Below are 16501 nucleotides of genomic sequence, written 5' to 3' on the forward strand. Positions count from 1 at the left end.
ATTTACTTTTATCATCAAATTTGCTTTTTCTCTTGGTATTCTTAGTTGAAACTAAACTTTCTAAGCCCTTGAGGGCTGCCTCTAATCACATGCTTTTTAAATTGCTTTTCAAACCAAAAGACTTGATAGTTCATGTGGGCCATATAGATAACACTGTGTTCAGGCACAGAAAGTTATTTAAGATTTAGCATAACACAATGATAAATGTAAGTCAATATATAATAAATAGTCAGTCATGTGATCAAGGGGCTGTTGGAAGGTTCTTAGATACAAGGTAATTACAGAGGTAAAAAGTATATTAATATAACTGTGTTGGGTATGCAAAACTGGGGAATGGGTAATAAAGGGATTATGTATCTTTTAAAACAATAACCAATCTATTGTATCCCTTTAATTCAGTTGGTCCCCAGACCTGGAAGCAGCAGCTATAGATGCTTTCTTTCATCCTTGGCCACTTCAGGGAGTGTACACCTTTCCCCCTTCACCCATGATTCTGAGGACAATTTTGATTGTTCACCGGGATCTTTTATTTAAAACGATAGTGACCCCTCTGTGGCCAGCCCAAATTGTGTACCCCTCTCTCCTGGAAATGTCCATCGAAATTATAATTATCTTTCCTCTTCTTCCTCAAATCCGCACAGACCCAGACAGCAATTTTCACGATCTAGTTCATCAAAGTTCTCTCAGACTAGGGGCATGGACTCTCCAAGGCCTTTTGGAGGTAGCTAGATTGCTCATGCGAGAGTCTTAGGCCTCAGACTCTCGTAAATACTACTTTTCCGCATGGTCCAGATAGTCTAGCTGGTACTTGCAGAGACCTGGAGTCCTTTTCTTAAAATTTAAGCAATATTATTATCTGTCCCATCTCTTCAACTCAGAATTAGCTTATAGATCCATTAAACTTTCACGTTCTGCCATATCTGCCAGACATAATCTCAATAATGACCTTCCAATAGGTAAACAACCTTTACTCTGTAGACTTCTCAAAGCCATTAGACTAAAACATCCCCCAGTCCCGAAATATGAATTCTTTTGGGATGTTGATCTTATCTTCTCCATTTTCTTGGCCCAAGCAAAGAAGTGTATTGGGGTTGGCAGAAAGCTGCTTGAGAGATAATCTCTTTTCGTAGAGTTTCAGATGTCAAAGCTTTTGACTGGGATGCTAAACTTTTCTCTTCTGAAGGAGTTGCCTTCTTTTCTCACACAAGAACGAAGACTATTTATTTCAATTTTCTTTCCATACCTTCCTTCTGAACCTTACCTTTGTGTTGTTGAATGCCTACAATTTTATGAATCTAGAATTCTTTCTGTCAGAAAATATTTTGATAACCAACTTCTAATTTCATACATTCCCCCTCATGCTCCTATAACTTCTACCTCTAACACTAGGTGGGTTAAATGGGTCATGAAAGAAGTTGGGATTGACTTTTCATTTTCAGATTATTCTGTCAGAGGTTCTGCGTCTTCAAAAGCCATTTTAAAATCAGTTCCTCTCCAAAAAAAATTGAATGCTGCTGATTGGTCCTCAGAGTCTTTCTTTTAACAATTTTATTTCAGGCCCATTCAACATGCCTCTCTTAAAGGGATACTGAACCCAAATCGTTTCTTTGATGATTCAGATAAAGCGTGCAATTTTAAGCAACTTTCTAATTTACTCCTATTATCAATTTTTCTTTGGTCTCTTTATTTGAAAAAGCAGGAATGTAAGCTTATGAGCCAGCCCATCTTTGGTTCAGAACATGTGTGATGCTTGCTGATTGGTGACTAAATGTAGCCACCAATCAGCAAGCACTACCCAGGGTTCTGAACCAAAAATGGACCGGCTCGTAAGCTTACATTCAAATAAAGATAACAAAAGAACAAAGAAAAATTGATAATGAGTAAATCAGAAAATTGCATGCACTATCTGAATCATTAAAGAAAAAAAATTGGCTTCAGTATCCCTTTAACTTATTTTCTTAACTGCTTTAAACTTGCAAAAGTGGAGCCTCTGGTCTAAAATTCTGACTAGCCTAGCTTGTGAAGGTATAATCTAAATTTTATTAAAGACACAGAGACAAGTATTTTCCCACCTGTTTCTTCTCCACCTATGTTGATATATGTTATTAATTGTCCATTTTTTTGACAGTTTCCAACTGAACAGAATCCTTTCCTACTCTCCGGATTCAATCCTACATCTCAAGTGAACCGATCTTCCTCATTTCAACCATGGTCCAACTCTAGTTCTGCAAGCAAGATTTTCTCAAGGAAGATGTCTTCAGGACAGTTCTCCAGTTTTTGCTTCACATGTTTACTGTTGTGTCTTTTGGGACTCTGTTTATCTCTACAATTCCTCCATTGTTAGCATCAAACAAGAGAGAGGAGCTCTAGCTGTGTATTGGTCGATTTATGAACACTACTCTTACGCTAACTGGTCACTTTTTTCTTGGTGTTAAAAGCTAGCCTATTCTATGGCTTCTTATTGCTGTTCTTTGTTTTCTTTTCTGTTTTAAAATTATTTTATCTTTATTGTACTATGTTTATAACTTTAAAGATGCTGCACTTTGAGTAGTAAAGGAAAGAATGCAAAATACTTGTCTCTGTGTTTTTAATAAAATCTACATAATACCTTCACAAGCGAAAATAAATTCAATATACATCACAGGAAATGGGAACAAAATAAATAATGAAAGTATACTGTAAAGTAGTTATAATGCACATAACTAAACATTCTTTATTACAGTCTCAGTGTTTACCTTTCACCCCTTAGCTGATGAGCCATTTCACACCCCTGTGCTAAGCCGTTTCAGAGCTTGTATAAGCTGCTCACATCTAAACACTACTAGAAGTAATTTTTTTGTGAGAAACCTACACAAATTATTTATTGTTGTTTGCTTATTTTAGCAGATTCAAACCATGCGAGAAATCGACAACAAAAAGTGTGATAAAATGCATATTTTAATACAATTTAATAAACAAGGTTGGAAACAATACAGTGTGTTTTTTCTCAACTTCATAACCAAACCTCTTGTGAATCTATAATTGTATAAAGAGAAAGTCCTAAAATAAGCAGAAATGTAGAATTCAGTATTTTTGTAATAGAATTTAGCCATTAAAAATCAAAATGATAAAAATTATATTTATATATTATTTTAGCACAATGCATTTCATGCAGGAAGGGGGCTATTATAATCCAGACAAGGGACTCCCACTTGATATTAATCTAAGGGGTCACTATGTACAATATACACCTGGTAAATTTAAATTCAAGATAGCTCAGTGATCACCTATAATGTACTCAACAGTACATTATAAGTGAATTTCATAGAAGTGTTTATCAACATATAAATAAGGGTCTTTGGGTATATTTATCACTTTTATCTGCACATAGGGGCTCCTTTCCTTGAACCTATACTCATAGAAATATATAATTTGACAGTAGATAAGAACAAAACAGGCCCATCAAGTCTATCCATATTACATGTTACTTTTTTTCTTAGGATAGCCTTATGCATGTCCCAGGCATTTTTTTTAATTCCTTTACAGTCTTTATGTTTACCACCTCAAATGGAAGTTTATTCCATGAATCCACCACCTTTTCTGTAAAAAAAATGATTCCTCACATTTCTACTCAAATAATTGCAAATTGTATTTACACCAGGTGATCACTTGGTAATATAAATCTATTTAGGGACCCCAGTTCCCCCCTTTGGATAACAAAAACAATGGGTCACCTCTTAACCATGCTTGATGTGAATAGAGGGCCTCAAACAGCTCTAAAAGTGCTCACCCTCCAGAGGATGATATATAGTCATCAGCACTCTAGGTATTATGCAGATGATGACAATATGTCACCCTCTGCACTTAAGGTTAAGCTTTGATTTATTGTAATATGAACGTTCTGATGAGTAATAAGACTTGATTTATGAGTAAAACATTCCCCACATTCAAAACATGAAAAGCCTTTCTGTCGTGTATGAATTTTCTGATGCTTAATAAGATTTGATTTCTGAGTAAAACATTTCCCACAGTCAGTACACGAAAATGCTTTCTCTCCTGTATGAATTTTCAAATGGTCAATAAGATATGATTTCCTGGTAAAACATTTCCCACATTCAGAACATGAAAATGCTCTCTCTCTTGTATGTATTTTAAGATGATTATAAAGAGTTGATTTCTGGGTAAAAGATTTCCTACATTCAGAACACGAAAATCCTTTCTTCCCTGCATGAATTTTTAGATGGTCAAAAAGATATGATTTCCTGGTAAAACATTTCCCACATTCAGAACACGAAAATCCTTTTTCCCCTGTATGCATTTTCTGATGAGTAATAAGATTTGATTTTAGAGTAAAACATTTCCCACAGTCAGAACATGAAAATGCTTTCTGTTCAGTATGGATTTTCACATGATTAGTAAGAGTTGATTTCAGAGTAAAACATTTACCACAGTCAGAACATGAAAATTCTTTCTTTCCTGTATGAATTTTCTGATGAATAAGAAGTTGTGACTTCCAGGTAAAACATTTCCCACATTCAGAACATACATTTCCCATGTGGCTTCTTTGAATTTGACTGAAAGACACATCAGCACTCTGATCGTGACTAGGATTATTGCAGTTTGTGAATTCACCTGTTTATAAGAAATACAAAGGGAGTAATGTTATAGATATAATGACATCATTATTTTATCTTGAGAACAATTTAAAAGGATACTCAGGTCAAAATTAAACTTTTATGATTTAGATAGAGCAAGCAACTTTAAACAACTTTTCAATTTACTTCCCTTAACAAAAAATGTGTACAGTTTTATTTATATTTACACTTTTTGAGTCACCAGCTACTGCTGAGCATGTGAAAGAATTCAGACTATACATATATATGCATTAGTGATTGGCTAATGGCTGTCACATGATACAGGAGGAGTGGAAATAGACATACCTTTGAATTTTTTTATTACTCATTTAAAGTTCAGACCATGTGCAATTGCATTGTCTTGTTACCATGCATTTGTTGATTATGCAAATATACTGTATTTACTGGACTTTTAACTGTTCTGCTACAAGGTTAAGGGACCAGTAATGAACGTTCACCTTTCCCCAGCTTCCATGCTAAGGCTTAAAAGGACAGTCAATTCCAAACTTTTTTATTGTTTAAAAAGATAGATAATCCCTTTATTACCCATTCTCCAGTTTTGCACAGCCAACATGGTTATATTAATATACTTTTAACTTCTGCAATTACCTTGTGTCTAAGCCTCTTTTGACAGCCCCCTAATAACATGGCTATTTATTTATTTATTTATTTATTTATTATCTATTGACCTGCATTTTAGCTGTGTTGTGCAGAACCCACGGACGTGAGCACAATGTTATCTATATAGCTCACATCAACTAGCAGTCTCCTGTTGTGAAAAGCTAATAAAAAAACGTGATAAGAGGCTGTCTGTAGTGGCTTAGAAACAGGCAGAAATTTGGAGGTTTAAACATTATAAAGTATATTAATATAACAATGTTGGTTGTGCAAAGCTGGGGAATGGATAGTAAAGGCTTTACCTATCTTTTTAAACAATACCAATTTTGGTGTTGACTGTCCCTTTAAGAGTAGTTTACTGGGTGTTAGGGAATATTTTCAAGGGATATTTGAATTGAAGCAGTTTTGTAATATACATGTATTAGCAAAAATACTTCTAATAAAAGCTAAATAAAAGCTATAACTGTTTCAAAAGTGTATTTAAGTATGCACCGTGCACCAGCATGTTAAACACTGACCTTACTAAGAGAGCCTAAAGTGCTGGTAATGACTCAATTTGATAACTGCTGACATGATACAAGCCGCATTAGCGGTCTGCACAGCTGCAGTATTTAAACTTAGAATATTTAACTATGCTTCACATGCACGTCCAGAGAAAAATGTTAACACTAAAACAGAACCCTTTTTTGCCAATACATGTATATTGCAAATTTTGACCGGAATGTGCCTTTAAGGACACAACTTACATATTTGTCATTCACCAAAAATAAACAAAAAAAGTCTTTTTTTTTAATCTATTATTTTTCTTAAAATTTATTTAGAGCTTTAAAAACTGTGTTCACAGACAATTTCAGTAATATAATTATTTACGTTTCAAAACTACTCTTTATAACTTTTGGGAGTTTGCCTATAACAATCAGTTTCATTTTCTTAGAATGCTGCTTTTATACCACATGTTCTTTACCTGTAAATTAAGATTTCCTAAACATCAGATTACCATTTCATAAAAAAAGTAAATATGGTTGAAATAACTATATAGTGAACATATGCAAAGAAATATTTCTGGAGTTAAATCTGCAATTACATTTTTGTTACCTTCTTTTCCACATGCGTTACTGTTCAATTGCTATACAACATATGCATTTTAGTGTAGATAAATGTAACTTTTGTAACCTTATGATCAATTATTCTTAAAAGTGTCATGGAAGTTTATTTTAAAAACAATATTTAAAATCCTTTACTTTTTGAACTTCACTTCCGCTGGGCGGTCTGGTAGCAACTGCTCGAAAAAGTGGAGAGGATGAGTTACGCTGAGATACAAAGGAACCCTCTGGCCTCCTAACCCTACTGATGCCGCTTCCCTTAAGCAGCAAGGGAGTCTGCTTGAGAGCTCCTGTCATTTTGGTGGGAGGCTGAATAACAAAGCCGGCATGGATTAGCTGCTACAGGAAACCACAGAAGCTGGCCTTAGATAACGGTCACTACCTTCCATCGAAGAGTGCTTTTAACGCAAGTTGGGTGGAGAAGCTGAAAGATTACTATGGGAAGACAATGACTAACTTGTATTCAACCGTCTATTTTGTCAAGCTATTCAGTAATGGCCGTGAGTAAAAGGCCCAGGGTATTTCCTCTACTGTTTAAATAGCTCTACTGGCCCCTGTCCTGTCATGATGGGGAGTTACATCTTGTAGCACTATCTAGTGGTTTTATATATATATATATATATATATATATATATATATATATATATATATATATATATATATATATATATATATATATATATATATAAAATAGTTCAAGGGGGATTTGCACTCTCAATTCACAGGTAAATCGCCAGGGTGTCAGGAACGTCAGTATTCAAGCATAAATTAAGGATCCAAACTCACTGGACTTTCCACACAAAAAAGGTTTAATGTATATAGCGATTTTTCGGGGATTAAACCATTCCCTTCATAAGACCAGGTATGGAAGGCAGTCCTAAGTACTAGGCAACACAGCTTGAAGAACCTTTCACCCTAAAGATGGCTGAGCTGAGGAAAAAACATCAAATCTGTAAAACTTTGTGAATGCATGTAATGAGGACCAAGTAGCAGCCTTACATATCAGTTCAACTAAAGCCTCATTCTTGAAGGCCCAGGAAGAAGACACCACATGAGTAGAATGTGCCGCAACCTGTGATGGAGGCTGCTGGCCTGCTTCTATATAAGCCATGCAAATTAAACTTCTGAGCCAGAGGGATAGGGTAACAGATGTGGCTTTGTGACCTTTGAGCTTACCAGAATGCAGGATAAACAAGGAAGATGATTGACGAAAATCCTTGGTAGCATGAAGATAGAACTTCAAGGCACTAACCACATCCAGATTATGTAACAGCCTCTCCTTAGAGAAAGAGGATTGGGACAAAGAAATGGAACAACAATTTCCTGATTAATATTGTTCAGACAACCTTAGGTAAAAACCCCATCATTGACTGCAGTACAGCCTTATTCACATGAAACACTAGATAAGGTGGATCACACTGGAGGGCAGACAATTCAAAAACTCTATGAGCAGAGAAAAAGCTAACAGAAACACTTTCCAAGTTAGTAACTTAATATCAATAGAATGCATAGGCTCAAAGGAGTCTGTTGAAGAACAAGATTATGGGTTTGCAAACAGGTCTAATTCTAGCAATAGCTTGAACAACGACTGAACATCTTGCAAATGAGCCAACCTTTTATGCAACCAAACAGAAAAAGCAGAAATCTGACCTTTAAGAGAACTAGCCGACATGCCCTTCTCTAAACCATCCTGTAGAAACTAAAGGATACACAGAGTCTTCTCCTTGTGCCAAGGGAGTCCACAGTCCACACACCAAGACAGATAAGCCCTCCACACCTTGTCGTAAATACGTCTGGTAATGGGATACATTAAAGTGCCAAGGAACTAATAAAGCGTCCACCAACTCCGCTTGAGGATCTCTCGATCTCGACCTGTATCTTGGCAGTTTGGCATTGAGACGGGAAGTCATCAGATCTATCTCCGGGTACCCCCACCTGCGGGTGATCTCGCAAAACATCTCCTGCTTTAGTGGCCATTCCCCGGAGTGCAGAGTCTGTCTGCTTAGAAAATCCGCTTCCCAAATGTCCACACCTGGAATGTGTATAACTGATATTTGACATTGATATGTCTTTGCCCATACAAGACACCTCTTGCATCGCCAGAGAACTGCAAGTTCCGCTCTGGTGATTAACATAGGACACTGTAGTGGATGTCAGATTGAAATTGAATAAAACGCAACTGGGACCAAGACTGAAGAACGTTGAAAATGCCCTTAGTTCCAGAATGTTAATTGTTAGGATCACTTCCTCCAGATGCCAAGTACTCTGAGCTCTAAGAGAGCCCCACACAGTGCCTCAGCCTTTCAAACTTACATCCATTGTTAGGATCTCCTAGGATGGGCAAAGGAAGCCTATGCTTTGGAGAACGAGTTCCTGAAACAACCACCAGGAAAGAGATTCTATCGTCTTTGGATCCAGAGATATTAGCTGAGACAGGTCTAAATTATTCCCATTCTATTGTTTGAGCATACATAACTGTAGAGATCTCAGATGAAAGCGAGAAAAAGGAATAGCATCCAAAGCCTCCACCATAAGACCTACCACCTCCATGCATTGAGCGACTGAAGGCTGAGGAGTGGACTGAAGAAGCCGGCAGGCAGCCTGGAGCTTCGCCCTGCTTTGATCCCCAGAAAATTCACTCTTGTTTTGGGGGAGAGGGAACTCTTTTCCAGATTTAATTTCCAGCAATGAAACCGAAGATACCAGAATAACTTCTGTGTGAGATGTTGTTGAAGAGCTATGAACTGGTAATGCTACAAAGGTACTGGTAACTTACATCCCTGGACAGGACAAGGGGGGGGGTTAGATATGAGTGACGTCATTGGTAGTGCAAGGTAGATACATAAAAAGCCATCCATGCTTCCTCTCGCTCTCTCTCTGGATGCATACAAGGTAACAACACATGTAAGTACTTTCTGCTGAAAGCCTCCATTACATCACACTACTCTAACATAGAACGGGCATATGTATTAGTGTAATATTGATGTTGAATTCAGTGCTGTGTACTTATATTTAATTTGCATATTATGTTATTAATGGTTATGTAGCCTCAATATAATAAATAATTTTGCATTGTTGAAGCAAGACTTGCAAGTACATGTCCTATCAAGTAGCTTAATTAAGCTAGTGATTGTGTGCTAATATTTTATAGTTGGTATAATAATTAATAAGGGATTATTAAGAGGAATATTAGCATATAACTACAAGTATAGAGAACAGACACTAAGAAATATAGATATATATATTTCATGGTGTGTATTGTGTTATTTATATAACAGAAAACACACAGTTAAAAAAATACAACAGTATTACATGTAGTCTTTCTATTCCAGGCTTCCTCTGACGATTTTTTGTTAAATATCTCTTTACTGCAATCAATATTTGTGTGTGTGTGTGTGTGTGTGTGTATGTGTATATATATATATATATATATATATATATATATATATATATATATATATAAATAAAAGCAAACATGAAGCACTCCAAAGGTCTTGCATATATTCTTCACTTTATTGTGAACGTTTTCGGGACCAAAGTGACCCGTCCTCAGACTTACAAAGATGAAATAACTTACCACCAGCCGTGTTTAAATCCCATCACCAAACAAACGTGAACACGCTCTCCACAGTGGACACGCCTCACAAAATTGAGTGACGTTGTCGTCCATGGCAACGTGTGAAACTTATACAACATATAGATGTGAAATTGCATACAAACGAGGACCTGACAGAATAGCCAAATCTCTGACAACATATAAAACGAACGCGATGCCTAGATCGCAAATCATTATGTGCAGATCAGCTGGTTACCATAGGAACCAAAAAGCTTCTCAACGCGATACCGGAAATGGTCATATCGGCACACAATGAGGGGCGGGCCATCACGGTTGTCAAACAACAAGTAAACACATCATACGTAAAGGGCATAACACTGAATACACAATGAGAGACATGCCGAACAACAAAGAGGATATAAATTTATAAATTTGAACGTAGGTGCCATAATATTAGGCATATTAAGCCAACAAATAATCTCCAATGTTGTGCGGCATGTATGGAAAAAAATAATCTATATATACACAAATGGTTATAGGAAATTGCATCAAAACCGGGGATCAGACAGAATAACAACAATATTATAAGTATAGGAAAAAATTATAAGTATAGAAAAATAAATAAAAAACAAATAAAAAAATAAAAAACCACGATGTCCAGATCGCTAATCATTATGCGCAGATCAGATGGTTGACATAAAAGCCAAAAAGCCACACAACACAATATCAAGTATAGTCATATCAGTGCATACTGAGGGGCGAAACAACACGGTTGTCAAGCAACCAGTAAACAAATCACTTATTAAAGCATGATACACAGTACAGAATCCAAAACATGCCGAACACACAAAGAGTATAGACTAAAAAGGCGTGGGATGCCGAAATATTAGGCATATTAAACCAACAAGTATAGTAGTCTCCAGTATTGTGTGGCTTGTATCAGAGAATAATATACATGCATGCATATAAAGCAGAATGAGTCATTCATAGGTTTAATATCTATTCTATATATCTATTCTATACAATACTAAGTAACAAAAATGAGGATTCAAGGAGTAGTAACTAAGGCAAATCAATGCAAAATAGAAAATAGAAATATTAATACCAATAGATCATGGATCTCAAACTTATCTGAATAGATCGTGGATCTCAAATATATACATGATGTTATAAAAACATGATGTTATAAAAACACCTGCCAGTCCAATTGAGTATTAAGAACATTGGGGATAATAGTATCCAATTCAAATGTCCATTTAGCTTCTCTTTGGAGAAGTATTCGATTTCTATCCCCTCCTCTTGGCAGTGGCGGTACATGGTCTATAATAGTATATTTGAGGTCCATCACACTATGTTGTAACTCTAGAAAATGTCTGGCAACCGGTTGTTCTGATGAACCTTTTTTAAGTGCTGACTTGATTGCAGAACGATGGTTCGCCATCCGAGTGCGGAGGTCATCAGAGGTCTTACCCACATAATATAGCCCACAAATACAGTGTAAAAGGTATACAATATACATGGTCGTACACGTAAGGCGAAACCTATGTTCGCAGAGGTTTCATCCCGAGAGGATTCCGGATAAGGAATGTACCGACTCTGGGTAGAAATAACCATCTATTCTGCGGTAAATGGTGCTGTATTGAAAACAAGTGTTCCTTAGATCTGGTTTTACTGGTCATACAGGAAGTGGTGAGATTGTTAACTCTGATTAAAGCAGAGATTTCGGTTTATGAACAGCCTAATACACCAAGATTACAAGCGGATAGTACAGAGGATTGGCTGAATAAACTCCAAGTCAAAATAGACAAGTATGAGACGGATCTCATTGAGTTTAAGAATAAGAAATTGGAAGCTGTAATAGGAGATTACCGTGATAAACGGGTTTACCTTTGGCAATTGTCTGCAAGTGAAAGACAGAGACAACATCAACTGAGGAGGAGACGTTCACGTTATCAAAAGCCACAGGATCTGACTTCATTGGAAAGTTTGGGGTCTGGCTCAGGCTCTGAAACAGAACAAGATACTATTATCCCCAATGGTCTTAATACTCAATTGGACTGGCAGGTGTTTTTATAACATCATGTATATATTTGAGATCCATGATCTATTCAGATATGTCTGAGATCCATGATCTATTGGTATTAATATTTCTATTTTTTATTTTGCATTTATTTGCCTTAGTTACTACTCCTTGAATCCTCATTTTTGTTACATAGTATTGTATAGAATAGATATTAAACCTATGAATGACTCATTCTGCTTTATATGCATGCATGTATATTATTATTCTCTGATACAAGCCACACAATACTGGAGACTACTATACTTGTTGGTTTAATATGCCTAATATTTCGGCATCCCACGCCTTTTTAGTCTATACTCTTTGTGTGTTCGGCATGTTTTGGATTCTGTACTGTGTATCATGCTTTAATAAGTGATTTGTTTACTGGTTGCTTGATAACCGTGTTGTTTCGCCCCTCAGTATGCGCTGATATGACTATACTTCATATTGTGGCTTTTTGGCTTTTATGACAACCATCTGATCTGCGCATAATGATTAGCGATCTGGACATCGTGTTTTTTTATTTGTTTTTTATTTATTTTTCTATACTTATAATTTTTTCCTATACTTATAATATTGTTGTTATTCTGTCTGATCCCCGGTTTTGATGCAATTTCCTATAACCATTTGTATATATAGATTATTTTTTCCATACATGCCGCACAACATTGGAGATTATTTGTTGGTTTAATATGCCTAATATTATGGCACCTACGTTCAAATTTATAAATGTATATCCTCTTTGTTGTTCGGCATGTCTCTCATTGTGTATTCAGCGTTATGCCCTTTACGTATGATGTGTTTACTTGTTGTTTGACAACCGTGATGGCCCGCCCCTCATTGTGTGCCGATATGACCATTTCCGGTATCGCGTTGAGAAGCTTTTTGGTTCCTATGGTAACCAGCTGATCTGCACATAATGATTTGCGATCTAGGCATCGCGTTCGTTTTATATGTTGTCAGAGATTTGGCTATCCTGTCAGGTCCTCGTTTGTATGCAATTTCACATCTATATGTTGTATAAGTTTCACACGTTGCCATGGACGACAACGTCACTCAATTTTGGGAGGCGTGTCCACCGTGGAGAGCGTGTTCACGTTTGTTTGGTGATGGGATTTAAACACGGCTGGTGGTAAGTTATTTCATCTTTGTAAGTCTGAGGACGGGTCACTTTGGTCCCGAAAACGTTCACAATAAAGTGAAGAATATATGCAAGACCTTTGGAGTGTTTCATGTTTGCTTATCTACATTGCTTTTGATTAGCACCCAAGGCTGCTGTGGATTACGTTCAGGAGTGCACTTTGTTGAAAATATTTATATATAATATATATATATTTATATATCTCAACATTTTAAATTAGGGGGAGATAAAAGGCGAGTTTAAAATCCTCCACTACGCACAAAATATAGAAAAAATAACTCATTGTGTAGCTGGGCCTGTCTAGATTTGTTAATGAACTACACAATGAGTTATTTTTTCTATATTTTGTGCATAGTGGAGGATTTTAAACTCGCCTTTTATCTCCCCCTAATTTAAAATGTTGTTGTATTCTGCCTGGAATCAACTTCACCTAGCAGTGATTCTAACCTTCTCCCAGCTGATGAGTGGCAAAAACCACGAAACAGTCTGTCCAGGGATGGTTATGAATCACTGCACTAACCCTAGCTAAGTTTATAAGCTGTGTGAACAGCGATACTTTGGCGTAAAGGGAACCTGCTGAAAAGCAGACTGAAGTAAAAAGGTGTGTCATTGTGCACTAAATTTGCATATCTTACCCAGAATCCTTTGCTGCATTGGAAACAATGTAATTCAGAGGTTTTCTGTGGGAAAACAAGCCTCTGGGCCTGTCTAGATTTGTTAATGAACTACACAATGAGTTATTTTATATATATATATATATATATATATATATATATACTCATTTGGGAAAGTTTCAGCTTTTGTCATGCATAACGAAGAAAATATATAAAATGGGTGTTTATTGTTATTTATATAACATAAAACACAGTTAAAAAAAATACAACAGTATTTATGTGTAGTGTTTCTATCCCAGGCTTCCTGACAATTTTTTTTTTTTTTTAAATATCTCATTACTGGAATCATTATTTGTGTGTGTGTGTGTGTGTGTGTGTATGTGTATAGCTAGTAGGCAGAGCAGTTAACCCAATGGCTGCCAAAGAGGGCTGTAGTGCACTGTAGTCAGGGTTTAAGTATAAAATAAGTGGACATTTTTTCTTGCTCCGCTGAGGAGAAACATCTGGCAGAAGAGGGGTAGGAAGTGACTGTTATATACAGGAGTTGCTGCTTTCTCCCAAGGTCTTCATGTACTGACACGGACCTAGCAATAGAAGAAAAAGTTACAGCACAAAGGGAAGTGATGTGCTGTCAAGCAAAGCATATAGACCCCAGCAGTATAGTAGAGCAGGTTCACAGCATGACACTGTGGGAAGCTACAGCAGACAGCAGCAAGGCTGTACATTAACCTGTCCATACACTCTGGGTAAGGGAAATAAACGCAGCAACATCGACTCCTCAGAGACACTGCAGAAAAATTTCACAAAAAAAAAAAAAAAAAAAAGTTCTGCCTCTGGGCTCCTTGGTTATAATGTCCACCAACAATTAATTTAATGGGAATATTTCAGGGGTCTTTAACTGAGATTTAAAGGACCAGTCAACACAGTAGATTTGCATTATCAACAAATGCAAGATAACAAGACAATGCAATAGCACTTAGTCTGAACTTCACATGAGTAGTAGATTTTTTTTCTGACAATTTTAAAAGTTATGTATTTTTCCACTCCCCCTGTACCATGTGACAGCCATTAGCCAATCACAAATGCATACACGTACCATGTGACAGCCATCAGCCATTCACAAATGCATACACACTTTTTCTTGCACATGCTCAGTAGGAGCTGGTGACTCAAAAGTTTAAATATAAAAAGATTGTGCACATTTTGTTAATAGAAGTAAATTGGAAAGTTGTTTAAAATGGCATGCTCTATCTGAATAATAAAAGTTTAATTTTGATTGAGTGTCCCTTTAAATACCATATGCAATTTATGTACCTGTTTTTCCTCTGAGGGCTTGGACTTAGGTACGCTCAGAGTGGTTCAAACCTCTTAAAGCAACTATCTTAGGTGTTCAATTTTAAATCTAACATTAATGTCCTCAAGAGTCTTTTTCAGACTCTTCAGAGGAGTTAAAGGATGAAAGTTCTCCTTCAGAACTAACCGAGGAATCGTCCAGGTCAGGAAGATGCATCTGGCTGACCGCTGCAGCTCCCATAGAACTGCTCGTCCTAGACTCAGATGAACCATGCTTAACCTTCCTCTTCTTTTTCCCTGCAACAGGCATAGCACTCAGGGCAGCAGAAACCGCAGACTGTAATTGGGCTGCAAAGTCATAAGGAAAAACACCAACCCCTAAATGAGTTTGAGGGATGGGCATTAAAAGAGCTAATTGTAATAGAGCTGCAGGGGCAATGGGTATCTTAGGTTTTTAAGGTTTTTTTATTTTGGGGGGGGGGGTTTACTGTTAGGGGGATTTTTTAGGTAAAAGAGCTGTTTAACTTAGGGCAATGACCTACAAAAGGCCCTTTTAAGCCATTAGATTAGGTGTAATTTTTTATTATTTTGGATAATTTCATTTTTTATTTTTGTAATCTGACGCCTAGATTTAGAGTTCTGCGTTAGCCGTCAAAACCAGCGTTAGGGGGTCCTAACGCTGGTTTTTACCGCCCGCTGGTATTTAGAGTCAGTCAGGAAAGGGTCTAACGCTCACTTTCCAGCCGCAACTTTTCCATACCGCAGATCCCCCTACGCCAATTGCGTATCCTATCTTTTCACTGGGATCTTTCTAACGCCGGTATTTAGAGTCTTGGCTGAAGTGAGCGTTAGAAATCTAACGACAAGACTCCAGCCGCAGAGAAAAGCCAGGAGTTAAGAGCTTTCTGGGCTAACGCCGGTTCATAAAGCTCTTAACTACTGTGCTCTAAAGTACACTAACACCAATAAACTACCTATGTACCCCTAAACCGAGGCCCCCCCCCCCCACATCGCTGCCACTCTATTAAAATTTTTTAGCCCCTAATCTGCCGACCGCACACCGCCGCCACCTACATTATCCCTATGTACCCCTAATCTGCTGCCCCTAACACCGCCGACACCTACATAATATTTATTAACCCCTAATCTGCCCCCCCCAACGTCGCCGCTACCTACCTACACTTATTAACCCCTAATCTACCGACCGGACCTCACCGCTACTATAATAAAGTTATTAACCCCTAATCCGCCTCACTCCCGCCTCAAAAACCCTATAATAAATATTATTAACCCCTAATCTGCCCTCCCTAACATCGCCGACACCTAACTTCAAGTATTAACCCCTAATCTGCCGACCGAACCTCGCCGCTACTCTAATAAATGTATTAACCCCTAAAGCTAAGTCTAACCCTAACCCTAACACCCCCCTAAATTAAATATAATTTAAATCTAACGAAATAAAATAAATCTTATTAAATAAATTATTCATATTTAAAGCTAA

The 16501-nt window shown here is 37.0% G+C and overlaps 1 protein-coding gene across 2 annotated transcripts in view; it reads right to left on the reverse strand.

Annotated features, from left to right (window-relative positions):
* Positions 1 to 2919: 2919 nt before the first annotated feature.
* The window catches only part of LOC128657303 (gastrula zinc finger protein XlCGF8.2DB-like), a 37900-nt gene continuing 24318 nt past the window's right edge, over positions 2920 to 16501 (reverse strand). The window contains exons 2-3 of one of the 2 annotated variants that reach the window (XM_053711595.1): positions 11778 to 11895; positions 2920 to 4611 (exon numbers count right to left, since the gene is read on the reverse strand). In XM_053711595.1, coding sequence (XP_053567570.1) covers positions 3809 to 4611; positions 11778 to 11895 — 921 coding nt within the window. In that variant the 3' untranslated portion in view covers positions 2920 to 3808. The remainder of the gene's footprint in view (positions 4612 to 11777; positions 11896 to 16501) is intronic. The other variant, XM_053711594.1, reaches the window with a different exon arrangement.

The sequence above is a fragment of the Bombina bombina genome, chromosome 4 (genome assembly GCF_027579735.1).
Source record: "Bombina bombina isolate aBomBom1 chromosome 4, aBomBom1.pri, whole genome shotgun sequence".
In the NCBI taxonomy this organism is placed as follows: domain Eukaryota; kingdom Metazoa; phylum Chordata; class Amphibia; order Anura; family Bombinatoridae; genus Bombina; species Bombina bombina.